A 19,397-nucleotide genomic window follows, 5' to 3' on the forward strand; every position below is an offset into this window, starting at 1 on the left:
ATTACTACAGGCCTTGGGATACACAGTCAACATTCAGAAGTCAAGACTTCTGCCATCCCAACAGATTATTTTCCTAGGAGCCAAACTGGACACAAAAACACAGATGGCTTATCTCACAGAGGAAAAACAACAGCAGTTACCAGAGTACTTCAAAGGCCTAGCAAAGCTCTCCCAGCTGACTGCAAGGAAAATCCTGCAGGCCCTGGGATTCATGGCATCTTGCATTCTTCTGATACCTTTGGCAAAACTTCATATGAGAAAGCTGCAATGGTACTTAAAAAGCTTATGGTCCCAACACAGCCAAAGCCTAGAGGACGTAATCCCACTCATTCCATGTCTGCAAAGAGAATTTTTGTGGTGGGCTCAAGCAAGTCAGTTAAACAAAGGCATGTCTTTCAACAAACCTCAAGCAGGTCAAATGATTACAACAGACGCCTCAGACCATGGATGGGGGGCGCACATGGAGGGCAGATGCATTCAAGGTCAATGGACACCAAGGGAAAGGCATATGCACATAAACCAAAAAGAGATGTTGGCAGTGATACATGCAATCGAGACTTTCGAAAAATCACTTCAACAAGGACATTTGCTAATAAGGACAAACAACACCACTGTTATGTGGTATATAAACAAGCAGGGAGGCACTCATTCTTATCCCCTCTGCAGACTAACAATGATTCTCTGGGAAAAATCCCTATGTCTGAAGATACATCTGCAATCCCAGTTTGTGCCAGGCAAGGACAATGTACTGGCGGACAAGCTGAGCAGAAATTTCTTGGATCCACACGAATGGATGCTGCATCCTCACATTTTCTCACAAATAACAAGGACATGGGGAAGACTGGACATAGATCTCTTTGCTTCTCACATGAATCATCACCTGGAAAAGTTCTGTACAAGGACCCACCATCCTCTAGCCTGGAAAACAGATGCTCTCTCCTTCAGCTGGAAGTCCCTAACAATTTATGCATTCCCTCCTCTACCACTGCTGACCAAGGTGATACTGAAGATCAAAGGAGAACAACCAACAGGCATTTTGATAGCTCCAGACTGGCCAAGGCAGCACTGGTCCCATTGCTGTTGAGCATAACTCGGACCAAACCGTGGCCTCTGCCCCTATGGTCTCTGCTTCTAACACAACACAATTACAGGACGGTTCATCCAAACCTGAAAACATTGCATCTGACAGCCTGGAGGTTACCATAATTCCTTCCGATATCTCTCTTTCCAAAAAAGTTCAAGAGATCTTACTGGAAGCACGCAGACCTTCCACCAGAAAAACCTATTCAGCCAAGTGTAAGAGATTCATCATCTGGAATGCTAACTGGGGTCAGGATACAACAGTATTGAGTATACCTCAGATATTGGAATACTTGGCAGAAATGTTTCATACTGGTCTCTCATATTCTTCCATAAAGATTCATGCCTCAGCAATCTCAGCAAAATACAATTGTGATCCACCTGTGTTTTCACATCCTTTGCCAAGACAGTTCCTAAGGGGGATAAAGAATATCAAACCTCCCAGGAAACCGCCAGTACCTGCATGGGACCTCAACTTCGTCTTGGAAAAATTAACTCTTCCTCCATTTGAACCAGCAGCAACTTCAGAAATGCAATTTCTCTCATGGAAAACGGTTTTCCTATTGGCAATCACATCAGCAAGAAGAGTCTCGGAGATACAGGCACTCATGGCAGTACCTCCTTTTCTCATTTTTCATCAGGACAGAGTCTCTCTAAGAACCAGTCCTTCATTCATGCCAAAAGTAATTTCCAGGGTGTCTCTAAATCAAGCCATTCACCTGCCTACTTTCTTCCACAATCCTCAAAACAGGGGGGAAGCACTGCTACATACTTTGGACATACACAGGCAACTACGCTACTACTTGGACAGAACTAAGGCCACCAGAAAGTCTGACCAACTGCTTGTAGCCTATGCTGCTGGAGTGCAAGGAAAAGCAATCTCCAAACAAACAATTTCCAAATGGATTGAACACTGCATCAGATTCTGCTATTCCTTTCATGGAAAAGGTGTGCCAGCCAATATTAGGCCACACTCCACCAGAGCTATAGCCACATCCACAGCTTTCCTAAGAGGAGTGGCTACAAAGGACATTCTAGAGGCTGCTACATGGAGCTCCATGCATACATTTACCAAGCACTACAACCTGTCTTTATACTCCAGATCCCAAGCAGGCTTTGCTTCGGCAGTCCTGCAGGGCATTTTAGCTACACCATCACTTTCTTAGTTCCAACCACCCCCAGCTTGGCTATGGTATTCAACCCATATGTTATGACTGCAGTTGCATTCTTGAAGGACATAGTACAGTTTTGTACCTACCATAAATGTAGATGTCCGATAGATATGCAACTACAGTCGGATTCTCCCACCCTCCTACCCCTCTGCAACCTTCTTTATGGGTCCACTACCCCTATTCCTATTAGCTGGGGGTATCTCTATGGTGTATCTGTTTATTACTGTTGTGCATGTCTGGAATTCTTTATCCATTCACCAAATTTAGCCTTCCTAGGAGGGCACCTGGCATCTGGGGCAAGAAACACTGAAGAAGATGGCGTCGGCCAATGCCTTTATACTCCAGCCGCTCTGACGTCGGAGAGGAGGCGACACCAGCCGACGCCGGACCCAGACTTTGGAATCCGGCCGACCGAGGGCTGCCTGAGGCAGGACAACCCATATGTTATGACTGCAGTTGCATATCTATCGGACATCTACATTTATGGTAGGTACAAAACTGTACTTTCTGTAGTTCATGCAAGATGCAGCCTGGACACCATCTGGCCCCATTGACGCTGTGTTTTTGGCTTTTGAAAGGGCTGTTTTCACCTGTGCGTCTGTGATTTCCAGGACACTACAGTTTTCCGGTATTATTGTGGGCCCTTTTGGGGGTGAGAGGGGGTGAAGTTTGCACTGAATTTATCTGCCAGGATGTTGGCAATATCAGTGGGTTCGGTATATTTTGTGCTATTTTGCACTAGCTCAGAGCATATCTGCGAGTTGTCACTTAGATTCTTGACATAGCTAAAGAAGGCTTTGTGGTTATCTTTTGAATCCTTGGCTCTTTTTCTTTCGAAGTTAGCCTTGGAGGATTTTATGACGGACCTTATTTTCTTACTGATATTGATCAGGGATGTCTTTCCTTCTTGGGATTTGCCTTTTTTCTGAACTAGTTTCCTCCTTTTATTGCATAGCCTGTTTATGGCAAGGGTCCACCAGACTGATTTCCTTCTCTTAGGGGAGTGAGTCTTGGTTTTGCTAGGGATGGCACGATCCATGCATCCTTGTAGGTGCTCATAGAGTGCATTTGTAAAGGTTTCTGCATCTTGGGCAGCATTATCCTTTAGTGTGGGGGCTGTGAAACTTAACACCTCTGTCCTAAGTAAGGTGAAGTTTGCTTTAGAAAAGTTTTTTACTGTGGTTTCCTTAGTTGGGTGTGGTGGTGGGGTGTGGACATCCAGAGTAATTAGTTTATGGTCTGATCTAACCAATGATGGGTTGACCTCTGGTGTGGAACACCTGTCGCCCATGTTGGTGATGACCAGGTCCAGTATGTTTTCACCTCTGGTAGGGGAGTTTACCAGCTGATCCAGGGCATTTGAGTAGATAAATTCCCTGAAGCATTGGACCTGGAAGTATGTACTTGAGTAGTTTTCCCAGTTAACGGTAGGGTAATTGAAATTGCCCAGTATCAGGGTGTTCGGTAGGACCTTCATGTTTTCCAGTGTCTCCAGAAAGGTGGAGTGGTGGTCCTAGGACATGGAGGGTGATCTGTAGCAGGCCACAATTTGCATTGCAGATTTGCCTGATGTTAGTTGCACATGGATGATCTCGGAGGTATCATGCTGCGCCACTAACCTTGAGTTGTAGGTATCCTTGATGAATATGGATGCACCCCCTCCTTTTGTGTTTCGGTCCATGTTCTGTGGCCGAAATGTGTGGTAGGAGTTGTAGCCCGGTAGTGCTGGGGTGCTCCTTGGAGCCTCGAGCCAGGTTTCAGTTACTGCACAGATGTCGACATTCTCTATACTGAGGAGTGCTTCGAGCGCATGCATTTTGATATTTAAACTCCTGGCGTTGAGCAGCATAACCCTCATTTTTTTATTTGTGCTGTTTATGGAAGTGGGTTTGACTTTTTGAGCCTTGCCTAAAAAAGGCACTATGGAGGAAGCAAGAGCCTTGGCCAGTATTTGAAAACCTAGGGATGAGAGGTGCAACCCGTCTCTTGTGAAGCAACGAGGCCTGTCGAGCATGTCGTCCCAGGCTGACAGACACCGGATCCCCTTTGATTGACACCAGAAGCTTAGCCAATTGTTGAAATTGATAATTTTTTCTTTATACTGCGGTATAATTCTTGGTGAGGGCAGGATGCTACTCAGGATCAGGGTCATACTTGCCTGGGCTTACATGATCAGACAGCTCTTCCATGTCTCTTTTCATGTAGTCCAGGGAGGTACGTCTCAGGTCATTCACACCAACATGAACAATGACAGAGTCATATTTGTACTTATTCTGGAGTGACCTGAGTGCTTGTGTTATGTGGCGGATTCCGGCTCCTGACAGGCAACTAACAGTAACCTTCTCCTTGTCCAGCCTAGTGAGTGGGACGTCAGTGTGCCTGACTATAGAGTCGTCTATTACTAGTGTGTTAGGTATGTTATTTCGCCTTAAGGGCCGTGATTGTGCGGCACACTGATTTTGTGTTTTATGTGTTGTCTGGTTTGTGACGGGAGCTGCAGGTTTTTTGGGTGTCTGCTTTGGAGGTCTGTGATGCTTTTGCAGGTTTTTATTTAGAGCCTCCGAGTATGATTTTGTGTATTTATGTTTATTTTTTGCCAGTGCTGGTTTAGTATGTCTATGTCTATGTAAGGCTGGATGTGTGGTGCAAGTGTTAACCTTCGCGTCATGACTGCTTGTTCCAGTCTTGGGTGGAGAGAGCTTAGCCTCCAATTTAGCTATATAATGGCATCTCTCGCATATGTTAATGTTTTGTGGTAGGAGGAGAGGGATGTCCTTCATGGATGCATCTGCAGTCATAACAAATGGGTTGTCCTGTCGTCAGGCAGCCCCTCGGTCGGCCGGATTCCAAAGTCTGGGTCCGGCCTCGGCTGATGTCGCACTTCACCCGACGTCATCTCTGCTGGTCTTCAGGTATAAAGGCATCAGCCGACACCATTTTCCTCAGTCTTTCTTGACGCGTGGCGCCCGAAGCAGAAGCTGTTCGCAAGTGCCGGTCGGTCAGATCCAGAGATTACTACTACCGAATACTACTTCGAAGACTTCTAAAAAGCTAAGTACCCCGTTGGGGACTCTTTCTTGCCTCAGCCGATGTCAGAAAAAGTCAATAACTGTTTAACTTGTGGGAAACAAATACCTCATAAAGATTTCCACTCTTACTGTTTGCCTTGCTTAGGCCCAGACCACGACGTAGCAGCCTGTTCGGCCTGTGCTTCCTTCAACCGACGAGCGCTTAGGCGTCGGTCGGAGTTTGCTGAACAGTTTTTCGGCTCAGATTTTGCGTACATTATGCCATCGGATCCTCCGACTACCCAAATTGTTAAAAAACGCAAAGAAAAAGACCGACACTCGCGGTCCGCGGTTTCGGCCGAAACCACGGTTAAGCAAGCCGCGAGTGTCTCGGTTTCGGCCGAAACCGAGAAAACTGGTCAATATTCAGCCGAATCCATGACTACTACTGAGGCTCCTGCTACCTTACCTGAATCGGCCTCAGAAATTTTGCCTTCAACTGTGGTTCCTAGTGATTTATCAGACACCATCCCTTTGGATGTCTCTACCCCAGCACGTGGTGCTGCTAGGCCTCCTGCAGCCATGTCTATTAAGGCCTTTGCCAGGGCTAAATCAGCCAAATCTGCTAAATCAGTGCCTGTTAAACCTCCCTCACACAGGCCCACTTCTAGTTCTCAAATGCTTACTCTGGCAGAAGATTTAATATCCTTAATTAGGGGATCCCAATCTCACCCAGACAGGGCCTCTCAGCCCCCAGAAAAGAGACCTAGAGCAGAGCCCCCCGAGCCAGTGTCCTCTGATGATTCTGCGGATGACTCAGACATTTCAGACCAGCCAGAGGCTCCTTTTTCCACTTATGAAGATTCCGATGCTGAAGAATCCATTCCAGCTGCCTCTCCACCAGAGGAATTTTCCTTTGGCGAAACCTTACATGCCATGAGAGAACAATTCCAATGGCCGGGACAAGATTTCTCAGATTCAAGAAAAAGGCTTAGGACTTTTCTGCACCTTCCACAACATAGGCCTTTAGCTATACCTCCTGTTCTGCCTGTTGTGGACGATGCATTTAATGATGTCTGCTCTGCACCTGATTCTTTACCTCCAGCCCCTGCCAAACCAGATAGATTTTACAGGGTGCCAGACACTCATCACCACCTATACAAGGCCCCACTTGCAGACCCCGAAACTATATCCCAGGGGCCTAAGGCAGTAGCCTCGACCACAGCAAAAAACCCTATTCCCTCTGAAAGGGAATCCAGGTCCTTAGAGAGATGGGGGAAAAAGTTTACACCTCTGCTACTCTCTCAGCTAGAGCTTTAAACTGTCAGTTCCACATGATCCAATACCAAGAGTTTATGCTTGATCAGTTAACTAAAAAACTGTCCTCTGATGAATCTTTAGATAAGAAATATGTATTAGAAATGGTGAATAACATCCATCAGGTTAGTAACCATTCCTTAAAATGTGGCTATGATGCACTGGAGGCTTCATTTAGATCAGCCATGACTGGCACAGTGATAAGAAGGCATGCATGGTTGAAAGAACAGGTCTTACCGGATCATGTTAAAGCAAAGCTATTAGATGCTCCTATGGATAAGGCCAGTCTATTTGGGGAACCTGCCCAGCAGGTAATGAAGAAAATGGAAGAAAAGGCAAAATCTGTACAAACAGTTAAAGATTTCTTACAGGTTCAGCCCCCAAGGTTTAGCATGAACTGGCCTGCCAAAAATTGGTCCTTTCCTGTCTCCACAAGATCCCAAAGGGGCAGGAATAGACGCTCTAGAGGCAGAAATCAATCCAGAGGAGGTGCCTACAGAGGACGACAGTGGCAAGGCAATAACCGAGGCACAGACACAACCACTGCCACTGCAACAGGACAATCACAGTGACTTGGCTCTGACTCCGCCTACCAGGGATCAAATAGCAGCACCATTAGGCGGAAAGTTAGCCTTATTTTCGAAAAATTGGCACTATATCACAAAAGACAAGTGGATTTTGCAAACCATAGACCAAGGCTACCGGTTCCACTTCCACACCTTACCAGTAAAAAGAGGAATGCCAAACCTGCCTCCAAATCAGAAAATAGAAGCTCTGCAGCAGATAGCGGAATTAACAAAGATGAGAGCTGTGGAAAGAGTACCAACAACAGAACAGGGCAAAGGATTCTACTCCAGACTCTTCCTAGTACCAAGAAAAGAGAAAAGCTGGAGACCTATTCTCGACCTGTCCATCTTAAACACATACATCATTGTCCCAAAATTCAAAATGCTGACCCTACAGCAACTTCTTCCCATGCTGGGCAAGGAGTGTTGGCTGGTAACTCTAGATCTCAAGGAGGCATACCTGCACGTCCCCATTCGACCAAATTGCAGAAGATACCTCAGATTTCTTGCAGGATCAGAGCATTATCAATTCTCAGCATTGCCCTTTGGCTTATCTACTGCGCCCAGAGTATTCACAAAATGCCTGGCATCAGTAATCGCTCACTGCAGAGTACAGGGAATCCAAATTTATCCATACCTGGACGACTGCCTGTTACAAGCGGACAACAAAAGCAAGCTGACAACAGATTTACAAAGGGTCATTTACTTGCTACAAGCCCTGGGATACACAGTCAATTTACAAAAGTCAAGGCTGATACCATCCCAAACAAGAACATTCTTGGGCGCGGAATTGGACACGGTAAAACAAATGGCATTCCTAACTGCAGAAAAACAAAAAGAACTCCCTCTTTACTTCTTGGCATTAGCAAAACAGAACAAACTAACAGCAAGAAAAGTTCTGCAGGCCTTGGGCTTCATGGCATCATGCATAATCTTGGTCCCACATGCCAGACTGCATATGAGAAAGCTACAGTGGTACCTAAAGAATTTATGGTCTCAGCACAGGCACAGCTTAGAAACAGAAATACCACTAATCCCATGCCTAAAACAGGAGTTCCTATGGTGGGCCCAAGCATGCCAGTCAAACCCAGGCTTACCCTTCCACAACTTTCGAGCAAGCCAAACCATCACAACGGACGCCTCAGACCTAGGATGGGGGGCGCACATGCTGGACAAATGCGTACAAGGATTGTGGACTCAGGACCAGCTGCACCTGCACATAAACCAAAAAGAAATGCTGGCAGTAAAACTGGCAATCCAAAAATTCAGACCATTCCTCAAAGAAGGCCATTTGATGATAAGGACAGACAACACCACAGTCATGTGGTACATCAACAAACAGGGAGGCACTCATTCATACCCCCTATGCAGAATGACTTTGGACCTTTGGAATCTGGCTCTCAGCTACAACATTCAGTTACAGGCAATATTTGTACCGGGAAAAGAGAACACCCTAGCAGACATTTTAAGCAGAACCACCTCGGATGCTCACGAATGGATGCTACACCCGGACATCTTCAAGGCCATCACAAAGAAATGGGGAATGCCACAAATAGATCTATTCGCTTCCCCACTCAATCACCAGCTCAAAAAATTCTGCACAAGGACATTCACCCACTTGCATGGAAGGTGGACTCTCTATCCTTCAGCTGGAAAGGCCTGACAGCATATGCATTTCCACCTCTTCCCTTGATGCACAAGGTACTACTGAAAATCAAAGAGGAACGTCCAAGGATAATCCTGATAGCTCCGAACTGGCCAGAACAACACTGGTACCCATTGCTGAGGAGCATGTCTCGGGAGAAAATGTGGTCAATACCCCTGATGCCTTTGATGTTAACTCAGAACAACTACAACATCATGCATCCAAACCTAAAAACCTTGCAACTAACTGCCTGGAACATCACATAGCAGCAACTAACCCAGACCTTTCCCAAAGGGTTAAAGACATTATCCTTGAAGCCCGCAGACCTTCAACAAGAAGGAACTATGCAGGAAAATGGAAAAGGTTTGTCATTTGGAGTACTGAAAGAGGAAAAGATGTGTCGAACATAGATATTGCTAACATTCTGGAGTACTTGGCAGAGCTTCTACATACAGGCCTGTCCTATTCCTCCATCAAGATACATGCATCAGCTATTTCAGCAGAATACAGCTTTGATCCACCTGTCTTCTCACATCCTCTACTCAGGCAATTCCTCAGAGGGATCAAGAATGTAAAACCTCCTAGGAAACCACCATTACCAGCATGGGACTTGAACTTTGTGCTAGAAAAGTTGACACTCCCTCCGTTTGAACCAGCAGCAACAGCAGATCTACAACACCTGTCATGGAAAACTGCTTTCCTACTGGCTATTACCTCAGCAAGGAGGGTTTCGGAACTACAGGCCTTAATGGCAGTGCAACCCTTCCTAATCTTCCATCAAGACAGGGTGTCCATGAGAACTAATCCTACATTTATGCCTAAGGTGGTATCCCGAGAGTCTTTAAACCAGGCAATCCACCTACCTACCTTCTTTCCCAATCCACAAAGCAGAGGGGAAAGAATGCTGCATACCTTGGATGTACATAGACAGTTACGCTACTACCTGGACAGAACCAAAAGTAACAGAAAAACTGACCAGCTTTTTGTAGCTTATGCAACAGGAAGGGAAGGAAAAGCAATTTCCAAACAGACAATCTCCAAATGGATAGGAAATTGCATAAGATTCTGTTACTCCTACCATGGAAAACCAATTCCACAGAACATAAGACCTCATTCTACAAGGGCTACAGCCACTACCACAGCTTTCTTACGAGGAGTGGCAACCAAGGACATTATTGAGGCGGCTACTTGGACCTCCGTGCATACATTTGCCAAGCATTATAATTTACCTCTATACTCTAGATCCCGAGCAGGGTTTGCCACTGCTGTACTGCAAGGGATCCTAACTACACCATAATTTTTATTCCTCCTCCCCTAGTTGGCTATGGTATTCTACCCATTTGTTATGACTGCAGATGCATCCATGAAGGACATAGTACAGTTTTGTACCTACCATAAATGTAGATGTCCGAACTGGATAGCATCTGCAGTCAGGATTACCCTCCCTCCTTCCCCTCTGTGGTACTCCTAGGGTATTTACCCTCCTAATAGCTAGCTGGGGGGGGGGAGTCTCTTATGGTGTATTTGTTTGTATATATGTACATACATGCTTATTTTTTGTGTTTGCCTTCTACCTTTTTGGAAACATTGGCATCTATCCAAAATTTAGCCTTCCAAGAGGGCAACTGGCATCTGGGGCAAGAAACACTGAGGAAAATGGCGTCGGTTGATGCCTTTATACCCAAAGACCAGCAGAGATGACGTCGGGTGAAGTGTGACATCAGCCGAGGCCGGACCCAGACTTTGGAATCCAGCCGACCGAGGGGCTGCCTGACGACAGGACAACCCATTTGTTATGACTGCAGATGCTATCCAGTTCGGACATCTACATTTATGGTAGGTACAAAACTGTACTTTGTCTGTGCTCATGAGGCAGTTGTAGCATTGCCTCAGGATACCCAGGTTCACCAGCTGGACTGGAGAGTATACCTGAAATTACCCTTTCGTCATGCCTGAATAGTAGGGTGAGCTGCTTATTCGATTGGTTGGTGAGGAGTGAATAATGAGCCTTGCCCTGCTGTGCAATCAAGTGTCTGGGTATATTAGTGCTTGCTATTAAGTCTGAGCAATTGCTGGACTGTAGGATGCTTTTTAAGTTCTTAGGTTGAGAGTTAGACTACTTTCAAGGGAAAAACTGAAGAGGAGACTTGGTGGAGCCGGGATAACTTGCTGCCCAGACATGCAAAACCGTGCAAATGCGTTTTTTCCAACAGGGAAATGAAAGAGATAGAAATTAGCCCAAAATGGCCCACAAACTGTTAACTTCTGGGCCATTTTACAAATGCACTCTATGAGCACCTCCAGGGACAGATGGCTGCTCAAAGCTCCCTCTCTCACAGGTGACCAGAGAAACCTCCCTCTTTCCAAGTAAGGTGTGGGCAACTCAGAAAATTGTAACAGCCCTGAATTCAGCACTAGCCTGAAAACTGGACTATACTAGCTTAGAAAGGTGGGAAACAAGGAAACATTTTTTTTTTAAAAGATAAGGCAAAAACAGTAAAAATAACAGCTTTAAACGACTACAAACAGTAAGCATACACTTAAAACAGCTTTAGATGACTACAAGCAATCAGAAAAGGCTTTTAAACAAATTACCCAATTAACCAGTAAAAAAATCTTAAAACTGAGTCCTGTTCCTGTAGTCTTCAATCAGACCAAGTTCTAACTGCACACTCCTGCCACTGGGGCATGGATTAGTGCTCAAGTTATACAAACAAAGCTGGAGTCAGTAGGCCTGGATCTAGTCTATGCTACAGCAAACAAGGTGCACCAATTTCAATACGAAACAAGTTCAAATATGCCACTATAAGCCTTTAACCAGAAATTCCCAACTCAGAAGGGCAGAGTCCAGTCTGTCCTCCCTAAAGAGTGCAGACCACAAACCTTCTTAATGTAAATAACTGGCATGAAGCCCAAGTGCTTAAACCAGAACTGATACACTTTTAGAATAACAGACGCTGAGTCCTCAATCAGCAGTTCCCAACTTAGAAGGATTTAAGATACCTGTCCTGTCACAGCAGTGCAGACCACAAACCTTCTTAATGTAAAACAACTGGTCTGAAGCCCAAGTGCTTAAACCAAAAGGCTTAGAATGATAGCTGCACTTTAATCAGGTTACTACCAAGCAGTAATAAATACAATTGAATACTTTTAAGAAGGCCTGGATTAGTGCTGAAGTTATGCAAACAAAGCTAGATTCAGCCGGCCTGGATCTAGTCTATGCTACAGCAAACAAGGTGCACAAATTTCAGTAAGAAACAGTTCAGATATGCAGGCACTATAAGCCTTTAAGCAGAAATTCCCAGCTCAGAAGGGCAGAGTCCAGCCTCTCCTCCTACAAGAGTGCAGACCACGAACCTTCTTAATGTAAAATAACTGGCCTGAAGCCCAAGTGCTTAAACCAGAACTAATACACTTTTAGAATAACAGACACTGAGCCTTCAATCAGCAGTTCCCAACTTAGAAGGAGGTAAGCTACCTGTCCTGCCACAACAGTGCAGACCACAAACCTTCTTAATGTAAAACAACTGGTCTGAAGCCCAGGTGCTTAAACCAAAAGGCTTAGAATGATAGCTACACCAAGCAGTAATAAATACAGTTGAGTACTTTTAAGATGACGCAAAAGCAAAATGAAGTAGGAAGAAACACAAATACAGTAAAAGCAGATGTAGTAAATTTGTGCCATTCTGCATCAGTCCATTTATAGTTAGCAAGATATTTTATTTGCTGAATCTATACAGTGTTGTTGCCAGTGTTATAAATGCCATTTGCTTCTTGCCTAAAGCATTGTAATCTTTTATTGAAAGCCTGCAGTAACTGATATTTGCTATAACACCATAAGGCTTTTCCCTATATAAAGCTATGTTTTTTTTTTTTTTTTTTTTTTTTTTGGGGGGGGGGTGCATAGTTGAAACATGCCCCTTATTATTACCCTTTAGGCCATATGGCTACCCAATATGTTCATCATTTGATATAGTCTGTGCATATGTTAATGTTAAATTCTGTTGATTTTGAAAATACAGTATTTTTCTTTGTTTCTTTTGTTTGTGGGTGAAACATTTGACAAGGTATAACTTCTGCATGTAAAACCTTTAGTGTTTTGTACTGTCTGTGATCTCAAATAAAATGTCATAAAGAACTGAATGAGTTACATTGCTCTTGAGGGTTTTGAGGCATTCACTAAGTAAAGATTAGTATTTTCAACTCACTGGTCCGTTTCTGTATGAAAAACAGTTGCCCATTCATGCTAATTATCAAACTTCACTGTCTGCCATTGTCTTCTGCTGTGCTATTCTGTCCTGAGTTGGAACACTGTAGGTAAGCAGCCTGATGCATTCACCTTTTAATAAGTGTTGCACTTGTTAACATAAGTCTGAACAATCGGGGACAAATTTCAACAGAGTCAGAGACAAATCCAGAAAAAATCAGGGACAGTCAGGGATACTTATAAAATATTAGTACTATTAACTTAAGACATTGGCAGAATAAGAGAATGTCAATTAATACATATTTTCTGAAGTAAAAGAAGTCTGTAACTCTTATTGTCATTATTTGAGTATAATTTACTACCTTTCCTCCAAAAGTCATAATTTTTAGGAGATATTAAGAGGGACCAAGTTAAAATGTGAGTCAGAACTGTGGAAAGTTGAGGGGTATACTTGTTAAACTTGAAAAGCTGTTGACATCCCAGAGAAAACGTTAAGAAGATGGTATATTTAATCTATAAAACTCTCTACATTTCCTATATTGCACTTCTTAGTATTTGATACTCTTTGTGTGTGTGTGTGTGTGTTTCTGCACGCACATACACACACACACGTGTATGTATATACATATATATACATATATATATATATATATATATTATATAAAATGCAACAAAATGCAGTGTTCACCAAGGCTTGAAACATAAAACACAGACTTGATCTTTATTTAAAATTAGTTAAAAAGATAAGCACTTTCAGACTGTTCATCATTCCATCATCGGATTTAACTTTCAAAAGTTCTCCACTGTTTTATGTACATTTATGATCCTGTCTATAAGTGTTATGTCACTGTATAATGGCCTTCATTGAAGACAATGTAGAAAACTTGGAGGACATCATTAGGAGCAGAGTGTTTGTCTTTATGACCATTACTGTGTTAATAATGGGGAGATTGGCTCCTTGGCTTAGAGGGATGAAGTCCTGACCATAGCCTAGACATCACGGGGTCCATTATTGTGGAGGTTATGGATGGATCCCAGGATCCATTAGCAATCTGAGTTCTTGAAGAGATACCTGGGGGGATTGGGAATGAATGGCCAGCATTTGCTCATCCTTCCTGGAGAGTGTCAGGGTTGGTACCCCTTTTGTTGCAGGAGTAACACCTTTGTTTTTGATTATGGGGCTAGTGCTCTATGAGGGAAGGTAGGATATAGGGGCATGAGCCTCCCATGGAAAGCATCTGCCTCTTCTATGCATAGTAGTCATATGAAAGTATACACTTAACATCTAAGCGTAGCAAAGTAGGTGTTGCACTTTGCCTGTTGGCCAGTAGGGAGTGTTGGTGGCAGTAGCAGAAGGATAGATACCTTACTGTCTTTGTTCCCTACCTAATCTTACTGAATGCTGGAAAGCAGGTGGGGGAATAAATGGGACAAAAATTGATAGCAGCTCTTTGGTTGAGGGGATGTTGGTGTAGGGGAACAAAAAATATACAGAAATGGGGGAAATAGTGGTGTTCCATGATGCACACAAATATGAGCTACATCTCAGCACTTTCTTGATCTTTTTGTCAAGATAGTGATATCTGGTGTTTAATCTTCCTGATTTCTGTCACTACTCATCGGTGGCTGCCCTGTAAAATCACCTTTTTCTGTTGGACTGCGGTTTCCTGTCTTGACATTCATGTAATAAGGTGAAATTTCTTGTACTGCAGCACCCATTTATTAGTTGTTGTCTTTCGGCTTTTTCCTGGTTAGGGGTCACCACAGCGGAATTCCAGTCCACTAATGATTGGCAGTAGATTTTCACAAACACCAAGGTGCCAGCTCGACATTCAACCTTCAGCGAAGGCACGCCCATTTACGCATGTCTTTTGAACGCCCACCCAACTGCGGGGAGGACATGCAGACTCCACACAGAAGGCACTCCCCGCACTCCAACCTAGAATCGAACGGGAGAACCTCTTGCTGTGAGGCAACAATGCTACCGCTGCACCCCCACAGAACATACTCAGGACCCATTTATTAGTAAATACATTAATTGCATAGATCAGTTGTTAATATTCTATCCTATCCTATTCTTTCTTTTTTTTTTGTTTCCCCCATGGACTTTGCCTGAGGGCTAGCTGTTTATGCCCATTCTGCCCAGTCATTCTGGAGGCATGGGAGCAGTGCATTCCATTTGTTCTCACCTGGACATTCCCAATTAGTTCTCTGTTCCCTCTCAAGAGTCAGGTGGTTGGAAGCAGGCTAGCTTGCAGGTCCCATGGGCCCATCCTTTCCCCATTGGAAGCACCTGTTCCCCCTCAGCAGCTATGTTGAAACCTACATTTGTAGTCTCTCGAGGGGGAAGTTTGCTCTTGCATGCTGGATTCCCCTTGGCTTTTTGATGCTGTGCTTCTTGACTACCCAGGATCAACTGGCTCAATTTCTACTAGATAATAGCTAGTGTTCCTGCTATGTGTTATCCTTTTGGAAAGCCAAGACACCACCCTGTCCTTCTGGCTGAGCAAACTAGCAGCAGATACTCACTCTCATCTGTCCCTGGTCAGGTCCTACAGATGCCCAAGATGCTAACTAAAGTGTAAGCAGGGCTTTATCCCTCTATGCCGTAGAACAGACCTGTCCTGGTCCTTCTTAATTTTTCAGTTACTTCTAACCCCATGGATCATAGCGTCTTCAGTGAGAAATTTAGAGCTTATTGTATTCTAACTGGCACACTTCTGGAGTGGCTCACCTCTTTTCTTTTGGGTCACACACATGGGGTGATCTCTGGGGAAAATTCCTGTGGTAGCTACTGTATGATTTGTTGTTTGTCACTGAGCTTAATCTTGATATATGTTTTTTTTTATGATATCTGTTGTGCTTGTTAAGGAGGTTCTAGAACAGAGAAGAGCTTATCACTAGTCGCAGTCTGATAGCATCCAGCTGTACCTCTCCTTCACGTCGAAATCTCTGACTGACCTTACCATTGTTGAAAACTATTTGAACTCTTCACTGGGTGGTGTAAAATCAATTGAAAGTCAACTGTGCCAAGGCTGATGTAGTATTTATGACACTGTCCTGTACGATTTCCTCTCCTGTGCCCCCTTTATTATACATGGGGGAACATAGACTGGAATTCGATTCTTGTGTTCAGGGTGGGTTCCTATTACCTGATTGAAGGTTTAAGTTAGTGAATACCTAAATGTCGTTCTGGTAATAGCTAAAGCAAAAAACCACGAACGGCCGATTTAACGCAGGGAAAAAATTCCCTTGGCCGTTATGCTGATTTTGCCCCTTCCCCACTGTAGAGTGATCTCGGAGATGGTATATTTAGTTAGGATGTGTGTGGGGGCACATCCCCCCACATCGGGGGGTGAAGCCCCTCACTTCATTTTGTTTTTTTGTTTTTTTTTTTTTTGCAGCCTAGGGAATTCATTCCCTATGTTAAATCGGCTGTTTGCTCTTTTAATTTTTCGATATTACCAGTTCAACGTTTAGGTATTCACTAACCTAAACGCTTGATCGGGTAATATAGATGCTTCATGGTCTGGGATGATTCTTTATGATGGACAACTCCTTTCTGGACCAAGTGTCAACCTTTTTGAGGTCATCATATTTCCTTAAGAATATTGCTTAGCCCATGAACTTGAATTACTTGGTTGAATGGATGGAGACCTAGCATGAATACAGTGGGTGGAAAGTTTTGAGACAAGGCTTTTGGTCAGAGCATCTCACACCTGTGGTATTACGTGACTTGTACTGACTGCCAATTGTTGCCAGATGTACATTTAAAAACTTTTTACTTAACATTTAAGCCCTATTCAGTTTGGCTTCTGCTTGTTTAAAAGCCCCTAAGAGCATCAGATATAGGGCTGATGGCTGTTTTGAAGACCCAGTGTAAGGATCTGGCCAGTTTTCATTTTCTCATCTTTCCCCATTCCTTTAAAATCGGCAGTCTTGTCTGAGTCGATATGAAGTACTGAGGGTTCCTTTATTTAGGATGTCACTTAAGTATCACCTTTGGTGATGGTCTGTTGGAGTCCATCATAAATTTATCTGTTTGATTATTATCCTAACCATAGTAATGCCTTTTTAATCTACTGCTGTTACACTGCTGTATGTTTTGTTTTTAATATAAGTTGTGTAGTGTTTGGCACCTAAATATGTTAATCAATAATAGAATGCTGGCATTTCCCCCTAACTGGTAGTCTGTATGGATTCACGTAATAAAATGCATAATAAAATTGCCTCCATGATTATGAAATGCATACATGCATGAATATTTTTCCTCTTCTGCTTGCTTTAGGTTGTCCAGAATAAAACAGTCAGTAAAACTCAGAAGGTGCGTTTCTTCGCGGCTAGTGTATTAAATCATATTGCTTCCCTGTATCGCTGGAATGGGATAGTTGATGTCAGTACTGAAGACATAAAGGTAAATTTTAACAATCTAAGTGAAATGTCTGTTGTACTTAATGGGCACATTTGAGAATTTTTTTTATAAACTACATGTTCAGATTGAGAATGATTTACTATTACGACAACAGTTGTGTTATATAACCTGAATTTACACAGCATTTCTTTTATCTAGGTCACCTTGTACACATATGCTGGGTAATGTTTTGGTTTAGAGGGGTTGAAGAAGGTAATTTGAGAAGGATACAGCTCTGATTCCCAATCTGTTGTTCACAATTATGACTGCATCATTTCACATTGATTTTGCCATGTAATATACAGTAGAATTAACTGCAACTCTAAACAGTACTCTGTTGATAAGTGACATTTGTTTTGTTGATGCCCATCACTTCTGTATTGACTTATTGAGCACAAGTATGACCCTGTAAATTGTTGTTGTTGTTGTTAAAGAATTCCAGCATTAATCACTTTGCTTCTGGTGACAGCTCAGTTTCCTCCATAACACATCTGAAAACATTGGCACAATGGATGCCTAGTCCCACTGTTGTGCAGGAATTCTAATATTTTAGCTCCTTACAGTTGAAATAAAGCTGAAACTGAAAAGCTGTCCATTAGGAAAAGTAGAAGTGCGGTTTACTACTGTACATATGTCCCATTCCATTCTGGCCTTGTCATGACACTAAGGGATACATGGTTCTAGTCTGGAATACTGGCAGGTACCAAGTCTGGTACTGAAAAATGTAGAAATATATAATTTTAATTTATTCATTCACTATACACATGCTAGATGTTCCACTCCTTTTGTCCACCCATTGCTAAACTCCTACAGAAGGACAATTGGGGACACCCTGTTCTTTTTTTGACAGTGGCTGTGCTAAAGAAACAAGGTTTTGCCCAGTTCAGTGAGTGACCCCAGTTCGGAAACAGATAAAAAAGTATTTTCTTATGTCACTGGCTGGATGTATGTAAATATGATGATAATCCTTTGCTACAGGAAATTGTGTTTCATATTGGATGCTTCTTTGTACATGGTATCAGAGTAAGCATCTAATTTATGGTGATTGTTAAAAGTAGCATCTAGAGTGACTGTGTTCTTTATGGAACATTCTGACATCCAGATGTAAAGTGGTTTCATAAATGAAGATGTATATATATATATTTGCTTTAGACAGTTTGTGTGGATGTGCAGAAATATAATTTGCTGTTAGAAAATGGTCCAGCTGCAACCACCAGGAATTCTTGTACTGCATGGTAATTTAGCAGAAAACCTGAAACTTTGGATCCAGAAATTGGATTTGTTCCTCACAGTAAACTGAATAGCCAGTAAACTGGAAAAAGGTACAGTATGCCATATTTCTGCATAGCACTGGTAGATAAATCTTGAAGGTATGTAGCAGTTTCATCTTTTAAAAAGAGAAGTACGAAACTGTGGCAATTGCAGAGTAGTTCAGGAATTACTGCAAACATAGAAAGAAGTTGCCATTTGCTCTTTATAAAGGCTGGGAACTACAGAGGCTATGGATGCTTATGTTACTGAACTTAAGTTGAGCTGCTGACTATGATTTTGTGAATTGCAGTGCAGCATTTGTTGATAGTGTAGAAAGGTTTGCGGTTTAAGAGATGATCAAGCAGACAGTACTATAAACAGACCTGACCCTTTCTGAAAATATAGATGTATGCAGAGTCAGGATAATTTCAAATGCTTAAAGAAATGGAAGTGTGCAGATGTAAGAAGTAAAGTGAGAATGTGTTGTAACACTGATAATAAGATGGAGATCTGTGAGGTGCACAAGAAGTAGGGCCCAGCTGAAATTCAACCTTTATATAGTAGATCTTATTGTAGTCATGAGAGGAAAAAATATCCAGTTTAGTCAGTTTGGTAGAAGCCATGGTAAAAACAAATTTGCTTCCTTTTGCACATCTTTGGAAAAAGTGTGTTGAAAAGAATGTGTATGTTGCTGATCAGATGTATGAAAATTAGTTTTTGTTTGGTACTATTAAAGTGAA

At 42.9% G+C, this 19,397-nt stretch overlaps 1 protein-coding gene across 1 annotated transcript in view; it reads left to right on the forward strand.

Moving 5' to 3' along the window:
• URB1 (URB1 ribosome biogenesis homolog) overlaps nucleotides 1–19,397 on the forward strand; it is a 1,941,236-nt gene that overhangs the window by 277,726 nt on the left and 1,644,113 nt on the right. The window contains exon 7 of the mRNA XM_044071429.1: nucleotides 17,284–17,409. Within this exon, the coding sequence (XP_043927364.1) occupies nucleotides 17,284–17,409 (126 nt within the window). The remainder of the gene's footprint in view (nucleotides 1–17,283; nucleotides 17,410–19,397) is intronic.

This window comes from Protopterus annectens, chromosome 5.part0 (assembly GCF_019279795.1).
Source record: "Protopterus annectens isolate FY-2018-M chromosome 5.part0, PAN1.0, whole genome shotgun sequence".
In the NCBI taxonomy this organism is placed as follows: Eukaryota; Metazoa; Chordata; order Ceratodontiformes; family Protopteridae; genus Protopterus; species Protopterus annectens.